Source organism: Amyelois transitella, chromosome 24 (genome assembly GCF_032362555.1).
Source record: "Amyelois transitella isolate CPQ chromosome 24, ilAmyTran1.1, whole genome shotgun sequence".
Lineage (NCBI taxonomy): Eukaryota > Metazoa > Arthropoda > Insecta > Lepidoptera > Pyralidae > Amyelois > Amyelois transitella.
Genome location: NC_083527.1, coordinates 6,731,113 through 6,752,411, shown reverse-complemented (window position 1 = coordinate 6,752,411; position 21,299 = coordinate 6,731,113). Strand labels below are relative to the sequence as shown.

Below are 21,299 nucleotides of genomic sequence, written 5' to 3'. Positions count from 1 at the left end.
TATTTCAAACATACCTCCACTGCATTTACAACCAGGAACGCAACAATGTTTATCTGAAGACATCATGGCACTTTTGTTGTAAAATCTGTCTTTCACAAAAACAAACACAAACTTGGGAGTCCTATCTCAAATAATCAGGTACTTTTTACAGGAGTCCTATCTCAAAATATCTGCACAACACAGTGAACACAGTCAGAGTCCAATCTCAGATGATAAAATCACACGAATATCCGGAAGAACAAAGCTCGACTCAACGGGAGATTCCAAACTCCAAATAACGACAAGTTATCAGCACAAAACAAAGTGCAAATAGGTAAATACACAGGCACCGGTAAAAAAAAAACAGAAAGAAAGTTTACAGGTGTTCGAATCGAATTCAAAACGTACTGCAAAACTTATTTGACATAAATAAACTGTCACTCATTTCCCATACGAGTATTACAGTGTTGCTATTATAAATAGGCAAAAGATACCTAATGTTAATTCAAGAATTGCATTAATATGTTAAATACGTATTAAATATCGCAAAGTTCTGTAGGTAGTAACTTTATTCTTGTATTATTGTAAATTTAATTGTTAAATTTTCATTTATTACTTTTGTTTTATTACTTATATATTTTTTATTGTTTTAAAATATTGTACTAATTCTACTATTGTTTCTAATGGTAATTCTAAATGGAGCGATGCGATGAAATAAAAAAGCCTCAGGTTAATAGTAACATTATATGGAAATATATTACATTTTTTTTGGACTCCTTATACGTCAGAACTTCTCGGTTTCTTGTATGGAAATTGCTAGCTCTGTCTCTCTTACTCTCCTACGAAGGATCTAAAAATGAATTTATTAATCCTGGCAGTTTTAATAAGGATAATGAGAAACTCTTATCAAAATATTGCATTGTCATCGGTCCTTAATACGTGTGCAAAGTTCCAAGTTGATCAGACGTTTAGAAACCAGTGAAAATTAAGGTCAAAGATTCCGTAACATACATACATACATACATACATACCTACATACATACATACATACATACAACCCAAGCTAATAAAAGCGTAGTAAAAATAGGCTCAAACGGCTCAGAAGCATGGGTATAGTCTATGTTTAAAAGGATGCAGTTGTTTTAAATGTCATATATATATGTCCTGTATAATAGAACTAGCTTTTATATATTATATATAATAACGTCCATAACCCTTGCGGGTCAGACCGAGCCACCATTCTCGAAATGACTGAAAGGCCTCGTTCAGTGCTTGGCTTAATGACAGAATTGAGATTTATACAGTGACAGGATGCCAGCCCGTCGCCTAAAAGAAGAACTCCAAGATTATAAGCTCTTCTCTTTCCCTTAGCCGCCGACTGAAAGCTAGTCATTAAAAGTGGCTAAGCGACCCGCAGTTTTGCCCGCGTGAATTTAGCGCCGCCTATAAAAACCAACGAATTTAACGCCATCTACAAAAAAGCGACGAAATTGGCAACACCCACAAAAAGCAATGAATTAAACGCCACTTTAAAATAAGAATCTCAATTCCATCATAAAGACAAACAGCTGAATGTGGCTTATCAGTCTTTTTAGACTGTTGGCTCTGTCTACCCCGTAAGGATTATAGAAGTGATTATATGTATGTTTAAAATAAGGCTACGAATAAACCGCCACCTACAAAAGAATACAAAAATTTCATTTTGGAATTTTTGTTTTTCTGTCTGTATGTTTGCACTCGCATCACGCGAAAACTGTTGCTTTGATTGAATGAGGTTTTCTCTGAAGTGTCTTCATCCACCCTAAAAAAAGCATATAAAAGTCTCTCTCCAGCCCTCTAAGGGGGTGATACAGGGGGTGAGATTTTTTATATTGAGGTTGTCAGTGAACTATTACGGCGAACGAAGTCGCGCTGTTGCGCTAGTGTATATATATATATATATACACAGAATATATATATCTTTTATATAAAATTCTCGTGTCACAATGTTCGTTCCCGTACTCTTCCGAAACGGCTTGACCGATTCTCATGAAATGTGAGCATATTGACTAGGTCCGAGAATCGGCCAACATCTATTTTTCATACCCCTTATTGATAAGGGTAGCCCACTAATATTTTTTTTTTAACTAGAAATCTTTTAAAAATTATTTATATGGCAAAACAACGTTTGCCGGGACAGCTGGTATATACAGTCGCTATTTTAGTCTGTTTGTCTGTATGCTTAAATCTTTAAAATTACGCAACGGATTTTGATGCGATTTTTTTGTAACAGGTAGAGCGATTCAAGAGGAAGGTTTTTATGTATAATAACATTTATAATTTTGCACCCGTGCGAAGCCGGGGCGGGTCGCTAGTACACATATAAAACTCTTTCATTACCGAGTGACTGACTGACAGAAAACACACAGCCCATACCGCTGGGTCTCGAAACTTGAAATTTTCCGTGTCGATTCTTTACGTGGTCTGGGGGTGCACTAAGAGAGGATTTCCCGAAATTCCCGCGGGAACGGAAGTAAAAGGGTTACTTTCGTATTACGCGTGCGGAGACGCCAGCGCTCACTAGTTTGTCTTATTACCTACATACATACATACATATGGTCACGTCTATATCCCTTGCGGGGTAGACAGAGCCAACAGTCTTTTGGCTTATTCCCTTACGTAAATCACCTCTCCCATTTATGTCTAAAAAAATTTTCCGTTGATGAAGGCGATCAAGCTTAGCCGATTTGGAAAGTGGTCATTAATGAGTTTACCAATAAGTAAATACCGCATTCGCTTGAACGTGAAACTTTTCAACATACATACATTCATATAATCACGTTTATATCCCTTGCGGGGTAGATAGAGCCAACAGTCTTGAAAGACTGATAGGCCACGTTCGGCTGTTTGGCTTAATAATAGAATTGAGATGCATATATACTGACAGGTTGCTAGCCCGCCGCTTCAGAGAAGAATCCCAAGTCTATAAGCCTATCCCTTAGTCGCCTTTTGCGACATCAATAGGAAAGAGATGGAGTGATCCTATTCTTTTTTCTATTGGTGCCGTGTACCAAACGGCACTTTTAAAATTTTCTGTATTTGTCCAAAAATTTCAAAGTTGGCTCTGTCTACCCCGTAAGCGATGAAGACGTAACTATATGTATGTACGTACGCGATCACTAAGTGCCAAGTGATTGCTCAAGTGATTAGTGACAATAGTTGATAGGAGGTCGATGTGCCAGTTCTCTCGGAGTTTTTGTTGATAGCTCTGTGGGAATGTTGCCAGACATTAAAAATTTTTTTCCCCATTAATCGGTTAGATCGAGTTAGCTCCGAAGTCTATTTGTGACCTGTATCGTTCAATAGATCGTTTCGTTCTTATAAAAATTGTAGGTATCGTTCAATAATCTTTTGAAGCGGTAGTAGATAAAGACTTATGTTATGTTGACGTCTATATATGTAAGTGATACCTACCTTGTATATAATTTTAAAGAAAAATCTACATACATACCTACGTCTTGGAAACCACGCGGTGGAGCCAAACGTAAGGCGAATTGGAAATTTTGTTCTATTATTTCTTCCTCCTGGCTTTAGCATACGTACATACATATGGTCACGTCTATATCCCTAGCGGGGTAGACAGAGCCAACAGTATTGAAAGACCGATAAGCCACGTTCAGCGGTTTGGCTTGATGATAGAATTGGGATTCAAATAGTGACAGGTTGCTAGCCCATCGCCAAAAAGATGAATCCCAAGTTAATAAGCCTATCCCTAAGTCGCCTTTTACGACATCCCCAGGAAAGAGATGGAGTGGCCCTATTCTATTAGTGACGGGAACCACACGGCACAATAAGTCTATTCAATTATTTTTCATGTGTCAATAATTAATGCTTAAACTCACCCGTATAAAAGGGTTTTTCTTTGGTAATTCAGCGTCGACCTCGTCCCTGGACTCTTCATCTTCAGGAGAATTCACCCTCACGCAGGTTTTATGTATGGTCTGAGGCTCATCCATAGTCGGCATTGGCACTCATCATACACTCAGAAATTAACACTTATCACTTACACTTTGCACTTAACTAAGTCCTTAATCACTTCACTTTATAATTTCGTTCAAAAAAAATTATGAACAAAATTTAGCAATTTGAAATAAGAATCTTTTTAATCATCGAAACAGAAAAGGTTGGAAATTAGAACTACACTTTCGAATTTGAATTTAAATTGGAACCGAAACACTGTTTTGAATTTGGAATCGCACGTAGGAATCACAAATTTGTTCGATTTTTAAACACTACCTACTCGGCGTCCAATCGTAGCGTTTTGCATCCGTGTATCTGAAAAAAAAAGTCACTGTTAGATTGTGAATCGCGACACACAGCGTAATGGCCAATATTTGTACAGTGATGTCATTATTTGCGATGTCTGTGCCTACTCCGTTTGTTTTACGATAAAGTTGTTGTGCTCTCAGTTGAGTAATTTGTGATTGTAGAAGATAATGTAATTAGGTTATTAATTCATTATCTTTTCATTAGTTTCGTGAAAGATATTACATTGTGCAATTTCGATAATGTCTGTAATGCAATAAGTACTTAGTTTTTGATGACAGCCCATTTTTTTAAAATTGTTATACTTGTTGAATTTGAAGATTTAGAGGAAATGAGCGATATTGAAGATGGATGGAAGGAATTTAAAGAAAGAATTGTGAAAGTAGCTGTTGAAGTGTGTGGTGTAAGTAGAAGAAGGAAAGGAAAAAATCACAAAAATGCGTGGATGAGTAAAGATGTGCAAGAACTTGTGCGATTAAAGAAGAAAGCATGGCTGGATTTGTTAGCAGCAAAAGCTAACTTAAGAATGCAAGAGGTTATAGATGAAGATGTGAATGAAGCACGTAAGGAATATAAGAAAATGAAAGATTTGGTTAAGAAAGCTGTGATTAGAAAGAAAGAAGAGTATAAAGAGGATTTTGATAAAAGGCTATCAGAAGACTTTCAGTCAAATCTGAAAGTATTCTGGAAATCCGTAAGGTCAGCCCGAGGAAATACTATAACCAGAGAGCTGACTAGGATCAGATGCCAGGATGGTAGCGTTGTGAAAGGAGAAGAATGTGTACTAAAGATATGGAAGGACTATTTTGAAAGTTTATTTGAAAAAAAGGAAGGAAATAAGAAAGATTTCTGCTATAGCGAAGAAAAAGAGAATGAGATGGAAGGCGAAATTGAAATGTTCGAAATTGTGGAAGCACTTAAGAGTATGAAAGCGGGAAAGGCTGCTGGGTGTGATAGAGTGTCGGTCGAGATGCTTAAAGCAGGAAAAGGCGTAGTAGCTAGTCAGTTGTACTGCCTTTTCAATTTGTGTTGGAGAAGCGGCCGAGTACCAAAATATTGGTGTAAGGCTGTTATCGTGCCACTTTACAAAGGAAAAGGGTCACAGCAGGACTGCAAAAATTATCGTGGTATAAGCCTGCTTAGCGTCGTCGGCAAATTGTATGCTAAGGTATTGATTAATAGAGTCAGGAATGAAACTGATGACAAAATATGGGATGCTCAAGCGGGATTTCGAAAGGGAATGGGATGTACTGATCAGGTCTTTTCCTTGCGGTGCATAGCCGAAAAGTTTTTGGCCAAGAGTCAAAAAGTCTATTGCACATTCGTAGATCTGGAAAAGGCCTATGACAGAGTTGAGAGGAATGAATTGTGGTCAGCACTTTCTATGCATGGGGTGAGCAGTCTCTTAATACGAGCACTGAAATCCTTATATGAGGATTCGAGTGCTTGTGTCAGGATAAACGGAGCGCACACTGAGTGGTTTAAGATTGAGAAAGGCGTTAGGCAAGGATGTGTTGCGTCACCGTGGCTGTTCAACCTATTTATGGATAGCTGTTTGACAGATTTGAAAGAGTCTAAAAGTGGATTAAGGATGAATGAGTTACTCGTCAAATGTCTGCTCTATGCCGACGATCAGGTTATACTGGCGTCATCAGCGGAGGAGTTACAGGAGATGGTAAACTGTATGCATGAAGCTTTAAAAGAGAAAGGAATGAAAGTGAACGTAAGTAAAACTAAAACACTGGTTTTTGAAATGGAGAAAGAAATGACAGCATGTAATATTTTGATTGGAGGAGAAAAAGTGGAGCAAGTGAAAGAGTTTGTATATCTAGGATCAAAGTTTACATCAGATGGCAAGTATGATAGTGATATTGAAAGGAGAGTGAACGCGGGGAACATGGTGAATGGAGCTTTGCATGCCTTTATGAGCAGTCAGAAACTATCCAAAAAGGCTCGACTGGCTGTGCACAGGGGCGTGTTGGTCCCGACAGTAATGTATGGGAGTGAAAGTTGGGTATGGCAAAAGAAGCATGAAAGCAGAATAAATGCAGTGGAAATGAGAGCGTTAAGGAGTATGATGGGTGTGAAATTGAGTGACAGGATAAGGAACAGCGTGATAAGGGAATGTTGTGATGTGAAAGAAGATGTAGTTACAGGAATAGAAAAGGGTATGTTAAGATGGTTCGGTCATGTGGAGAGGATGAATGAAAGCAGGTTGACTAAGCAGATATACAAGGAGAGTGTGGAGGGAAAGGTCGGAGTGGGAAGACCTAGACGAACGTATCTTGATCAAATTAAGGACGTCCTGGTAAAGGGTCAGGTCAAAAGTACCCGAAACCGCCGAGCTTGTATGAAGAGAGTTATGAATGTGGACGAAGCGAAAGAAGTATGCAGAGATCGTGGCAAGTGGAAAGAGGTAGTCTCTGCCTACCCCTCCGGGAAAGAGGCGTGATTTTATGTATTATGTATGTATGTTATACTTGTTTTATTCCGAGAACGACATAGTCGAACGATTTAGCAAGAACTGAGGGATATTGAATGAGGCCTCATAACAGAGGTATAGTAAACGCAAAAAATAAAAAAAACTTCTTCCTCCAAGTAAAGTCAGGAGGAGCAATCAATGTGCAAGTTGCGTCCTCATTATTAGTGAGTTATATTATATACTGCGTGATACTAAAATGAATACATTAGACTAGTCATATGAAAAGAATGTCATTGAGTTGAGGGGTTCCATTAGTCATTCGTGATTAAGGCAAACTTGAGAGGGTGCTTCATTTTTATCACTACTCCATATTTAAAAAACTTCTCACTCAAAATTCCAACCTCAATTTTTAGGCAGCTGTTTTTTTCAACTGATAACTGACTTGACACTGACCGCCGAGCTTGCATGAAGAGAGTTATGAATGTGGATGAAGCGAAAATGAGAAAATGAGATGAAAAAATAGCGAAAGTATGCAGAGATCATGGCAAGTGGAAAGAGGTAGTCTCTGCCTACCTCTCCGGGAAAGAGGCGTGAATTTTATGTATGTATGTATGATAACTGACTTTACAAGTATTATGTTTTGAATATTTAAAAAGGACGATAAAATATTCAATTAAATGATAAGAATAAACTAATTAAGCAAAGTATTAAATATTTTGTTTTTGATGACAGACAAAAATTAGATTGGAATTTTTTATCGTCTGTGGCAGTAGTAGATAAATAATTAATACACTTGTCCTTTAGTCGCTGTCTGCAGCATTCAGTTCGATCCACATCAACTTAAAAATCTACTTTTCTGAAATTCCTAACTACTAACTGCATTTCTGTATCATCTTCTTCCTCCTGGGTTTAGTCCCGATTGCATCCTCATCACTCTGGAGAGGAGCCAGGGGTAGGCCCTTGACCATGGATCCTGGATTGGGTGAGTCAGGTTTTTCATGCATTTCTGTATCCGGTTGCATTCATGTATCATATCACTATACAAATTATAAGTTACTAATGACAAGTGGGCACTTGTATTTAGTCACAGCGCCTGCGCATATAGATTGACATTGACAAGTTAGAAAGATAGCTGTTACTGTTATGTTACAGGCAGTCGGATTCAATGGATATTGATAAATAGTAGAGTTGTACTTTCTTTGTTAGCTTTTTGGAGAGCAAAAAATCTAAAGGGGATTTTTTTACAGTTAATAGAAACTTTTAAAGATATTAGTAAAAGTAGAATACGTATGGTCACCCTTCTTTCCCAGAGGGGTAAGTATAGATTACATCCATTACTTGCCACGATCTTTGCTTGCATACATCTTTCGCTTCATTCACATTCATTATTTTTTTCAAGCACGTTGGTTCAGACTTGTGACACTATTTCGGTTTGTGTAAATTTCTATGCATTAAAGATTCTAACACAAACCAAATTATTATCTTTTCCCATCTGCTTTACAATTTTTAAGAGAGAGTGGGTTTAGCTATAGACACGTGATCCAGCAAGTAGCCGCCTGAGGATAGCGAGCTACTTGGTGAGCGCTGTAGTATACCAAAGGATGTCCTGGATGCGCGTGCGCACTTATAAAGTGTCCCCGGGCGGTATAGAGGGCGCAATATTGTAGCGGAACGACGTCACAGTATTTAATTTTCATTTTTTTATTTATTTATTTTAACTTCATTGCACAAAATACAAATGTATAGCACAATTGGCAGGCTTAATGCTAGAAGCATTATCTACCAGTCAACCATTGGGTCTGACAGAGATCTTTACATGGGGTCAAACAAAATATTTAAGGACGTCTTGGCAAAGGGTCAGGTCAAGAGAACCCGAAACCGCCGAGCCTGCATGAAAAGAGGGAAGTATGCAGAGATCGTGGCAAGTGGAAAGATGTAGTCTCTGCCTAACCTTCGGGAAATAGGCGTTACCTTTAGGTATGAATGTATGTATGTATGTTTATACCTATACAAAATATAAAATAAAATAATTATAATAAACATACATAAAAACTACAATAAATAAACAATAAACATAAATAAATAGGTGCATAATTTTTGTATTATAACAACTGGGCATTTCTCAAAACATCTGAATATCCATTTTCACCGCAACACGCGTCACGTCACGGCCTGTTTCCCGCGCATTTCTACGCGAGGTCGCATTTATTGAAGGCCGATATTTCTGATTGAATTACTTACAAGACAGAGAGATAATGATCTAGAATTCTAGACTGAATTCATCTTCCTGGAGTGATAAACTCCTGTCCTGTCGCTTGTATTGTAGGTTTAATCCAGGCAATTTTTTGATCAAAAATGGAAATGTCATGTTATTAAATTACCTATAGGACGTTCGCCTAGGGATTCAAGTATATAATATCGATAACGACATCGATAATTTTTTATCGAATTGATCAAATTATCACAACAGTCGATTATATCAAGGAACATCCGTCTTAATTGCCGGGAACCACACATTCGTATATATGTATATCGATATTATAGGTGCGATATTATCGATACTTTCGGATTTTCGATATGTCTTTGCAACAATATGATTTATTAGATAGATAAAAAGAAAGTGCCGTGTGGTTCCCGGCACCAATACAAAAAAGAATAGGACCACTCCATCTCTTTCCCATTGATGTCGTAAAAGGCGACTAAGGGATAGGCTTAGGTACAAACTTGAGATTCTTTTTTTAAGGCGATAGGCTAGCAACTTGTCACTATTCGAATCTCAATTCTATCTTAAAGCCAAATAGCTGAACGTGGCCTATCAGTCCGCTCAGGACTGTTGGTTCTGTCTACCCCGCAAGGGATATAGACGTGATTATATGTATGTATGTATGTATAAAAAGAATTAAAAGGGTGTCGCAAAAGTTGTGTAGCATCCTGAAATTACCGCTAATAGACAATGGCCGGTATTTTTCGCTTTACGCAGGCAGAGTCGCGGGCATTCGCTAATTAAGAACATTTGACGTCAATGACAACGATGACTTTATTTACACATCACTAGGTCAAAAGAAATACATATGTATAATAAAATACGTGCAAAAACTATAAAAATAAATTTTTTTAACCGCTAACAAAGCCATAAAATGCACGATATGAATGCTTTGAAGGTAACACGAAGATAAAAACTTTATTAATGCAATCCCCCTCTTCAAGTCAAGGCGATATGGTCCGTAATTGTATGTCACGTCGGGTCAAGTGATTTTCCTGACAATTTTCCTTGGATAATTTTCCTTATAATTAAATAACATACATACATATATCACGTCCCTTACGGGGTAGACAGAGTCAACAGTCTTGAAAGGACTGATAGGCCATCGTTCAGCTGTTTGGTTTAATGATAGAATTGAGATTCAAATAGTGGCAAGTTGCTAGCCTATCGCCTGTTATAAGAATCCCATTATAAGCCTATCCATTCGTCGTATTTTACGACATCCATGGGAATGATATGGAGTGGTCCTATTCTTTTTGTTTTATTGATGCCGGGAACCACGCGGCACACTTTAATTACTTATTTAAACTTCTAACTTCTTTATTTATTTAAAATCATTATTGAGCCTCAAAAGTACAATAGGTAGACTTAATACTAATAGCATTGTGTACCAGTCAACCTTTAGAAAATAGCAAACAGATTAATAATTCGGTGTCAATTTAAAAGTAAGAAAAAAAAACACAAGAAGGTTATTTTTATAGACAAACATAAATAAGGATATAGATAAATAATATTCACATAAGTAAGTGATGATGATTATCTATGCTAGTCAAATATGGTGTGCAAGCTGTTATGCCCTTACTCCTCTCCTACGGCATCCGTTAAAAGAAGCACGAGCACAATAAATATTACATAATATACGACTATTTTCAACTTTTCCAATATCTTGAAGACGTCCTTGTGTCCTCTAAATACCGCCGGTTGACTGGGATAGATCCCTTCATGGGATAAGTCCGCCATTGCAAGTGATTTGTTTCTTTTATAACTATGTACTTACTATTTTCTTGTTACTGTGTAAATTTCTATGCAATAAAGATATTACAAACAAACCAATTATGAAATAATTAAAAATTCACGGCGTATATAAGTTGCGCTTCTATTCTATTCATATATTTGGTCTTGGAGATAACCTCCATTAACCTTACATACACACATCCCTTATGGGGTAGACAGCACCAAAATCGCTTGTGGACTAGCAACCAGTCACTATTTGAATCTCAATTGCATCATTAAACTATACAGCTGAACGTGGCCTATCATTCTTTTCGAGACTGTTGGCTCTGTCTATCAGTAAGAATAGAGTCGTGATTATACATATGTGCCTATGTACGTACATACATACAAACATAAAATCGCACGTTTTTCCTGAGGGGTAGGCAGAGACTACATCTTTCCACTTGCCACGATATCGCTTCGCTTCATCCACATTTATAACTCTCTTCATTGAAATTACCTAGCTACCTTTATTAAAATAAACTTTACCGTAATTATTAATTTACTTAGGTCAAAACCCGGAAATATTTATCCATATTATTTGTTCCGATATCCCTTTGTCAGTCTTCTACGTAAAAACCAATCAATCAATAGATATAGAATAGTATTGTACATTAGCTATTGTCCGCGACTTCGTTAGCCGTATAAGTTGACTGACAAAGCTGACCCCCTGGCGAATGTAGATGAAGCGAAAGAAGTATGCAGGGATCGTGGCAAGTGGAAAGATGCGGTCTCCGCCTACCCCTCCGGGAAAACGGCGTGATTAATTTAAGTAAATAAGATGTAAGTGTAATTTACAGTAAATTATGTATAGATAATTGGTAAATTGATGTCGTTAATTAGGTTTTCCGAAAGTCAAGGTAATAGGTTATAAATTACATAATAGACTTCTACGACTTCTTTTTGCTCCCAAGTCTGCCTTAGACTAAGTTAAGAAATGTATAATTAAAATTATTGTAATGTAAATAAATTTTCACAAAATAACAAACCGTGTGGTTTCCGGCACTAAAAGAAATAAAATGGCCCACTCCATCTCTTTCCCATGGATGTCGTAAAAGGCGACTAGGAGGTTTAAAAATTTGGAATTATTTAAGGCGACGACGGGCTCGCAACATGTCACTGTTTAAATCTCAATTCTATCATTGAACTTGGCCTATCAGTCATTTCAAAACTGTTGGCTCTGACTTGCCCGCAAGGGATATAGACGTGACTACATATATGTATGTATGTAAATAACAAACAAACATACAAAATCGATTTCGCATCTTTAATATTCACCGCGATTTACAAACATCGCTGGCATGTCATAGCATTTTGTATACAAAAGTCTAACGAGCGACATTTTCTTGTTTGGAACAATACTGATAGGTTTCCCATAACAAGTGAATGACAATAGGTAAGTCTTGTTTGTTTATAAGTTCGCGGGATGTTTATAAGTCTTGGAAACCACGCAGTGGAGCCTAAAGTAAGTCGAATTGGAAATTTTGTTCTATTATTTCTTCCTCCTGGCTTTAGCATACATACATATGGTCACGTCTATATCCCTAGCGGGGTAGACAGATCCAACAGTCTTGAAAAGACTGAATGGCCACGTTCAGCTATTTGGTTAAATGATAGAATTGAGATTCAAATAGTGACAGGTTGCTAGCCTATCGCCTAAAAAAAGAATCCCAAGTTTGCAAGCCTATCCCTTTGTCGCCTTTTACGACATCCATGGGAAAGAGTTGGAGTGGTCCTATTCTTTTTTCTATTGGTGCCGGGAACCAGACGGCAAAAACATAATTTAATGTCGATAAATCGTTTTATGGAAAGTTATTAGAATGGTCGGAGTAGGAAGGCCTAGACGAACGTATCATGTTCAAATCAAGGACGTCCTGGCAAAAGGTCAGGTCGCGAGTACCTGAAACCGGTGAGCTTGCATGAAGAGAATTATGAACGTGGATGACGCTAAAGAAGTATGCAGAGATCGCGGCAAGTGGAAAGATGCAGTCTCCGCGTACCCCTTCGGGAAAAAGGCGTGATTTTGTGTAAGTACTCTATGTACGTAACTAGTTGTATGTTGGTTCGTGACAATAGAACGCGGAAACCGGTTATTTTACCCATCACTGCCAAAGCCAAGGTCGAACATAATACGTTGCGATTACACTCACTGCCTGAATAGGTTGTTTTTCCAAGTCGTATTTATGTTTACACTGAACAAACAAAACGAAATAAGTTTTTCTTGCTAATTTTTTTTTGCTTCCTTCATACATATAAATAAATTTAAATAAATATTACGGAGTAGGCAGAGCCGACAATCTCGAAAAGACTGTCACTATCCCTGATCACGTCTATATCCCTTGCGGGGTAGACAGAGCCGACGATCTTGAAATGGCCACGTTCAGCTGTTTGGCTTAATGATAGGATTGAGATTCAAATAGTGACAGGTCGCTAGCCCATCGCCTTAAAGAAGAATCCCAAGTTTGTAAGCCTATCCTTTAGTCGTCTTTCACGACATCCATGTAAAATATATAGTGTGGTCTAAGGTGGGAACCACACGGCATGCCAAAGTACTTATTCTGAAACACAATTGTTATTCAGACTTATCTGAATAGAACTTTTTCATGTTAAAAAAAAGCCGTTTCAGATTTCATGAACAGAAAAATATCAGTCGTTTTTTTTTTATTTCTTAACGCAAAAACGTTTAGAAGTCTTTACATTGGTTGGCTAACTGTACGGTCACAGTTAGGTGCGAGCGAGATAGATACACTCATATGCATTGTGTCAGAGCGGGACGGGTGTACTGATCAATTTGTGCATGACCAAGTGGAGTGTGAAAGGACAGGGCTGGCGCGAAATTTGTTTGATGATAATTTTTGTAATTGCCGCCGTGTGGTTCCCGGCACCAATTAAAAAAAGGATAGGGCCACTCCATCTGGTTCCCATGGATGTCGTAAAAGGCGACTAAGGGATAGGCATTTATATGCCATGCAAGTTTATACTTGGGATTCTTCTTTAAGGCGATGGGCATCATAAAGCCAAACAGCTGAACGTGCCCTATCAGTCTTTTCAAGACTATTTGCTCTGTCTACCCCGCAAAGGATATAGACTTGATTATATGTATGTATGAAATGTTTGTGCAATACTGATATACGAGTATGTATATTCCCTTTTAATAAGATGAAATCATACGCAAATTGACCTGATTTACGTATAATTTCATCTCATTAAATGTAATGTGACCTGGCAGAGCCCAGTCATTGTACACCGCGTAACAAAACTTTTCGAACTAACTTTGACTAACTGACTGACTAACTAACGATCTGTGTAGTTTGTACCTTATATATTTATTTATTTATAACTCATTCAGGTATCATTTGCGTCTGCGTTAAAGCAGAGAATATCGTGCGTCAGCTGCTGCTCTTCCAGTGAAGTGTTGTACAAGTCAACTAAAGGAATTGTTCTTGGACGAGAAACCTGTCACCATCTAAATCTCAACTCAATCATTAACATTATGAAAAATAAAAGAAAAAAATAAATTTTTCGGGAAATAGGCGTGATTTTATGTATACGTATGTATGAATGTATCATTAAATAAATAAATATATACGGGACAAATTACACAGATTGAGTTAGCCTCGAAGTAAGTTCGAGACTTGTATTACGAGATACTAACTCAACGATACTATATTTTTATAATAATTACTTATATAGATAAACATCCAAGACTCAGGCCAATTGGAGAAAGTTCGTTTCTCATCATGCCCTGGCCGGAATTCGAACCTGGGACCCCCCCGGTGTCACAGACAAGCGCACTACTAATAACATTTAAAATTAATTATTTACTTGAAAATTACTTAAATTTAATATTGTTTATCAAAGTTTTCATTCATTCATTCGTTCTATTTCTGTCGTAGACAGGGTGATTGATGTATGTCATATTGACGTTTAGTGGAATCGCCAAGGAAAACACAATAATGACACAATCGCAATACCAACTCAATCTCAAGATTAATGATTTCAAGAGTACCAAACTAAATTGCGATTGGAATTGTATTGCGACAGAATTGAGATTGAGTTCGAGAGTAAGCCTGCTGGACGTCTTACAGTCTTTTAGAGAGCGTTGACTCCGTCTGCCCTGTAAGGCATAAAGAGCATACGACTTTATACCTACCTATATAATGTAACTTAATACTAAATTAAAGTCGGCAGCCCTGCGTTAAATCCGAACGGGCATGACGCATCGTCGCCGACTCACACTATGCACGCGCCATACACTACTTCCTGCAGTTGTATGGTCTCCACGCGCATTAACGGAAGATACACCTATACACATATATAGTCACGTCTATATCTCTTGCGGGGTAGACAGAGCCAACGCTCTCGAAAAGACTGAAAGACGTTCAGTTGGATGTCAATGATTGGGTTGAGATTTAGATGGTGACAGGTTTGAAAAGACTGATAGGCCACGTTCAGCTGTTTGGCTTGATAATAGAATTGAGATTCAAATAGGGTGCTAGCCTATCGCCTTAAAAAAAGAATGGCAAGTTTACAAGCCTATCCCTTAGTCGACTTTTACATACATTACATACATACATACATACCTAGTTGCATAATACAAACAGACAACATACTTACATACATATATACATACATACATATAATCACGTCAAAATCTCTTGCGGGGTAGACAGAGCCCGCAGTCTTGAAAAGACTGATAGGCCACGTTCAGCTGTTAAAGATATAATTGAACCTATATCTATAACATATATTCTTAATTGGTCATACAATATAGGAAAACCGGTTAAATCAGAGTCGAACCGCCTCGAACCGGTTACAACCGTGTCTTTCATAATGAGATACATTAGAGCCCATTGTTCTTGACGCCTTGAACTGTGCAAAAACAGATGTGGGTTCGATCCCGGATGGACTTTTTGCGATGAGCCGTCAGGTCACGAAATGATCACATTTTGAATGATTTTTATAAGTATCGAAAATAAAAATACGTTTGAAATTGAGAAACCTCCTCTTTTTTGAAGTAGGTTACAAATAAAAAAAAAAAGTGCCGTGTGGTTCCCGGCACCAATACAAAAAAGAATAGGACCACTCCATCTCTTTCCCATGGATGTCGTAAAAGGCGACTAAGGGATAGGCTTACAAACTTGGGATTCTTTTTTAGGCGTTGGGTTAGCAACCTGTCACTATTTGAATCTCAATTCTATCATTAAGCCAAATAGCTGAACGTGGCCATTCAGTCTTTTCAAGACTGTTGGCTCTGTCTACCCCGCAAGGGATATAGACGTGACCATATGTATGTATGTATGTATGTTACAAATAAAAATAGGTTGTGTGGAAATTATTGGTAAAACTTGCATAAGTACATATGATCACGTCTATATCTCTTGCGAGGTAGACAGAGCCAACAGTCTCGTAAACACTGAAAGGTCATGTTCAACTATATGGCTTAATAATGAAATTGAGATTCAAATAGTAACCCTATTTAGTTCCTTACTTTAATTTTTGTTTTATATACGTTCGCTGTCTTGCTATATTTATGTGTATTGTAAGTTTCTCAGCAAGTGAATTGTTAATACTTTGTGACGAAATAAAGTTCTTTAAACGTTAATAAAATAAAATAAAAGTAAACTCTCATAGGTTGCTAACCCATCGCCAACATGCAGAACTCCAAGTTAATATGCTTAAAACCTTTCCCTTAGTCGCTTTATACGACAAAACCCTTCACAACTGTATCTCGTGACGAGAAAAATTTCACGAGTCTTTCAACCGTTACCAGCGACATAATAAGCATAATGGCGCCAGGGTACATTGGTATTACCTTGTAACTTGCATTGAAGGTCATATTATAGCAAATAGCATTAGCACTATTGACACGGCCTCTTTGGCGTAGCGGTAGAACGCTTGTCTGTGACACCGGAGGTCCCGGGTTCGAATCCCGGCCAGGGCATGATAAGAAAAAAACTTTTCCTGATACATACATATAATCACGTCTGTATCCCTCGCGGGGTAGACAGAACCAACAGTCTTAAAAAGCTATTAAAAAGTCCATCGATCGACCGAGTCGTGTTTGCAAATCATCGTGTTAAACCCACCCAATCAACATTACCCTCTCTTTTGCGCAGTGGGACAACAAGAGGAGCCGCGGGGAAAAGCCATGCGATAGAATTTCCGTTACGAACAGTAAATGATAGAAAACGGCCGGCTTTCTACATAACAACACGTGTTCAACAGTATGTGGTTAAAATCGCGAAGCAAATCGAATGAGTCTTCGTCGCAAGCGTGCGAAAACTAAAGGAGTTATTAGACCATTCTATATTCAGTGCCGTGATGTTTCCGTAAAAGAATAGGACTACGCCCGTCTCTTTCCCATGGATGTCGTATAGGGCGACTTAGGGATAGACTTGTAAACTTGGCGATGGGCTTAGCAACTTGGCATTATTTGAATTTCAATTCTATCATTAAGGCCAAACAGCTGAACGTGGCTTTCAGTCATTTCGAGACCTATATACCTCTGGATATAGACGTGATTATATGTATGTCGATATTGAGACAGTCTTATGCCCGTTTTCACCAACGAGTCCCTAACTCACTCCTAATTAATTAAAACTTAAGCTAGGCGCCTCTTTAAATCAGATACATACCTAACTTAATTTCCACCACGCTAGGTGTTTCTGTTTGGGGACGATTTAGTAAGATACGTTTTGTAAACAGCTTTATTTTTGACAAATAATGTTCAAAACTGAGATTAAGGGCAAATTAAAAGGCTTATCTAAGTTGTAAGGTTACACTTACGTAAACAGTGATTGATGATTAATGGCTGATCAGCAAGAAACATGTTTTATGCTACACATTTTCTAAACCTTTATCAAAAGCAAACGATGTTTCTATTCTATTCTAAAACTTAGGAATCGTTGGTAGAAAGGGACATTAGTCTAAATCGCGTAATGTAATAAGAATTAGACTGTTAGACTCTGAATTCCGATTGAAAGACCTTGCTTGGCGAGTCTTAGTGTCGACGATTCTGAATATAGAGTATTGTAATAAGAGTTTAATATTTTGCAGGCGTTCTTATTTTAAATTTCACCAGTTTTCAATCACGCGGTAATATCACTTTCGAAATGCGAATTCTTAGTTGTCAATCAGTTTTTTTTATAAACTTTTTGCACAGACATTAAATTACGTGGACAGTTTCAAACGGCTGAAGGATTTTCTTTGTAATTTTTCATTGATCTAGCAATAAATAAGTCATTAATGTTTGCAAATTAACTAATAGATTAAAGTTATTTCATGTGATTACATAAATTGATGATTAGTGCAAGTCGTAACTAATTTAAATTTAAATATTGTATATTGTAAATGCGAAAGTAAGTTTATTTCTTTGACTGTTGTATCTTCACGCGTTATCTACTAAACCAATAATTTTGGGTACCTATATTATAAAGCTGAAGAGTTTGTTTGAACGCGGTAATCTCAGGAATTACTGGTTCGAATTGAAAAAAAAATTTGTGACCATTTATCGAGGAAGGCTTTAGGCTATATAACATCACGCTGCAACTATTAGGAGCGAAGCAATAATGCAAAATGTAAAAAAAAAACGGGGGAAATTATTCATACTTAAGGGTTTCAATGATGCCCAAAACATCTATTTAACCCTTAATTGCATGATTTTTCCTATTTCTTTAAAATAAATCAGGTTGATGTAATTAATGCTCTAGATTAAAGGAAAAATATTTAAAAAAATCCTAGTATAAATAAGAATTTGAATTATTTAAAAAACAGTGATGAAAATTTACATCATTATGCATTGTTACATATATAGCTCAGTACTAAATAAGTCAAAAGATATTGTTTACTTATTCTCCTATATTCTAAATGATAATTTAAAAAACAATTATTATTTTATTCAAGCACAAATTAACTCCACATTGATTACACGAAATTGTGGAATAGCCTTTACATTTGGGAAATTTACACCGAAGTGACCTTTCTTTTTTTTTATTGTAATTCTTCTTCTAGTAGACTGGTACTAGGGTTTTGTTGTACGCAATAGTCATTTATAAAGTTGCCAGGAACAACAAATTTAAAGTTTACAGTTTTTGAGTACATTTTTTTCTTCACTAAATGTTATGATTGAAATTTCCATCATCATGCAAAGAAGGGTTAACACGGACGATGTCGCGGGCACAGCTAGTATATAATAAGACGTAGGGTAGGTAGTCTTATTCCCGGTAAAAACTATAGTGCCCGTGCCCGTGGAATTGACGCAAAACATGTAGTATTATTTTATAGGAGGCGCTAAATTAGCGCGAGCGATGCCGCGGGTAATAGCTAAGTAGTTGTTCTATAAACTATAAATGCAATGGAGTGGAATTCGTACAACATATCATAATGTTGTTGATTAGCGAATAAAATCTTTGAAATATTATTAAAACAGTTTACAAAGCCGTGTGGCTTCCGAGGCATTTTAGAATAGAACCACACCATATCTTTCCCATGGATGTCGTAAAAGGTGACTAAGGTATAGGCGTATAAACATATGACATTCCTGTTATAAGCGAAGGGCTAGCAAGCTGTCACTTTTTGAATCTCAATTCTATCATGAAGCCGAACAGCGTAACGTGGCCTTTCAGTGTTTTCCAGACTGTTGGCTCTGTCTACCCCGCAAGGAATATAGACGTGACTATGTATGTAAACATGTATGACTATGACTATGTATGTATGTAAACAGTTAACTTGTTCATTATACTAAACACGTGATTTTATGTAGTTATATAAGTATGTACCTATGTGTGTTTATTATAAGGAGAAGAAGTTATCGTTACAATTTTACGAGTGTCACTTGCTTTAAAGAATTGAACCCCGCATTGCCTGCAAATAAGACAGATATACCTTTGCTATAAGTCTAACATCTTGCATTTTAATATTGAAAGTCCTGGTGAAGGGTCAGGTCAAAAGTGCCCGAAACCGCCGAGCTTGCATGAAGAGAGTTATGAATGTGGATGAAGCAAAGGAAGTATGCAGGGATCGTGGCAAGTGGAAAGAGGTAGTCTCTGCCTACCCCTCCGGGAAAGAGGCGTGAGTTTATGTATGTATGTATGTATGTACGAGAGTTGATATCGTCTATGTAGGTACCTAATATTATGCGATGACGGTAGTAAGACATCTAAGGAATGTAACTGCGTATTTAACTAAGGTATTAATCCACATAAGTATTCATATATATGCATAATACAGATATTAAAACAACGAAAGTACGTCAGCCAAGTAAATGTTAAACTATTTAACAACAAACCTTTTGTTATCAGCCATTATCTAAAGATAATACCTTGACAAAAACACCATTAGGAAAAATTGAACATCAAATTTCAAAACACAGCTGTCAAGAAAATTCACAAAAAAAAAATCACTACACTTATAAACCGAAAAGCGACAGGCACAAAAGAAAACAAAGATCGAAATTCAAAATTTGACAGTCGAACAGTTGTGCGCGTTTTGGCGCGAAAACGCGTAACTTCCACACGTCAAATGGTTAGCACGCCGCGCGCGCGACTGTTTTTCCAATGCCTTCCATCGTCTTGCTACCAAGTTTTAAAGTTACGATTAATTTCCACGTGCCATTCCCGCTTATCTTTTACATTGCTGCTTCAAGATAGCTGTAATAATGTATCGATAATTTAAAACCAGCAATGAGTATCGATATAAGCGATTTGACTTTGCGTTTTTAATAGGTTGACGAATCAATGGAACGTCAAAGTCATTTGATAAATTACTTGATTAGTTTTGCCGAATGTATAATGAATTTACTTTGCTTGTCTTGCTGAAGGTTAGGAGTAATTATATGATGGTTTAATACCTTTACTGACGTCATAACAGCAGAGATAACAGATTGGTAAACTAATAGACCTCAATAGATGATACAGCCGGCCATATTGTTCAAGGATATTAAGACAATAAATGTCACGATTTCCAAATTAAATAATTTTATTTACTTAATAAAAAGAAAAAAACCTTGGTATGTATTTAGTAATAATATTTAAGAAGTAAAAAGCTAAAAATTATTACTAAGTAAGTACATACTTACTAAGGTACTTTAAGGTTGTGTTTCTTTTACCTCAAGTTCAATGGGGTCTTAATAATATATTGATTAAACTATTAAGACTACAGGTGAGAGTCTACAGGAAGTTTTATTTGGAACTGCTCCTACTAATTCATCACATGGTGCAATGAATTCTGCAGTCTGAAGTAGGTACTTAAACCATTCTGAATGCTTTTGGATCTGGAATAGTGAAATAAATAAATACATACGGGACAAATTACACAGATGTTGTTAGCCTCGAAGTAAGTTCGAGACATGTGTTGCGAGATACTAACTCAACGATACTATATTTTGTAATAAATACTTATATAGATAAACATCCAAGACCCAGGCCAATCAGAAAATGTTCTTTTCTCATCATGACCTGTCCGGGATTCGAACCCGGGACCTCCGGTGTCACAGACAAGTGTACTAGCGCTGCCCCCCGTCGATGTAGAAACGATTATTTATGTTTGGGGTTTATC

General features: G+C 37.1%; 1 protein-coding gene across 1 annotated transcript in view; it reads right to left on the bottom strand.

Annotated features, from left to right (window-relative positions):
* LOC106139174 (rhophilin-2-B) overlaps nt 1–20,277 on the bottom strand; it is a 93,829-nt gene extending 73,552 nt beyond the window's left edge. The window contains exons 1-2 of the mRNA XM_060951147.1: nt 20,032–20,277; nt 3,861–4,293 (exon numbers count right to left, since the gene is read on the bottom strand). Of these exons, the coding sequence (XP_060807130.1) occupies nt 3,861–3,983 (123 nt within the window). The 5' untranslated portion in view covers nt 3,984–4,293; nt 20,032–20,277. The remainder of the gene's footprint in view (nt 1–3,860; nt 4,294–20,031) is intronic.
* Nucleotides 20,278–21,299: the final 1,022 nt, after the last annotated feature.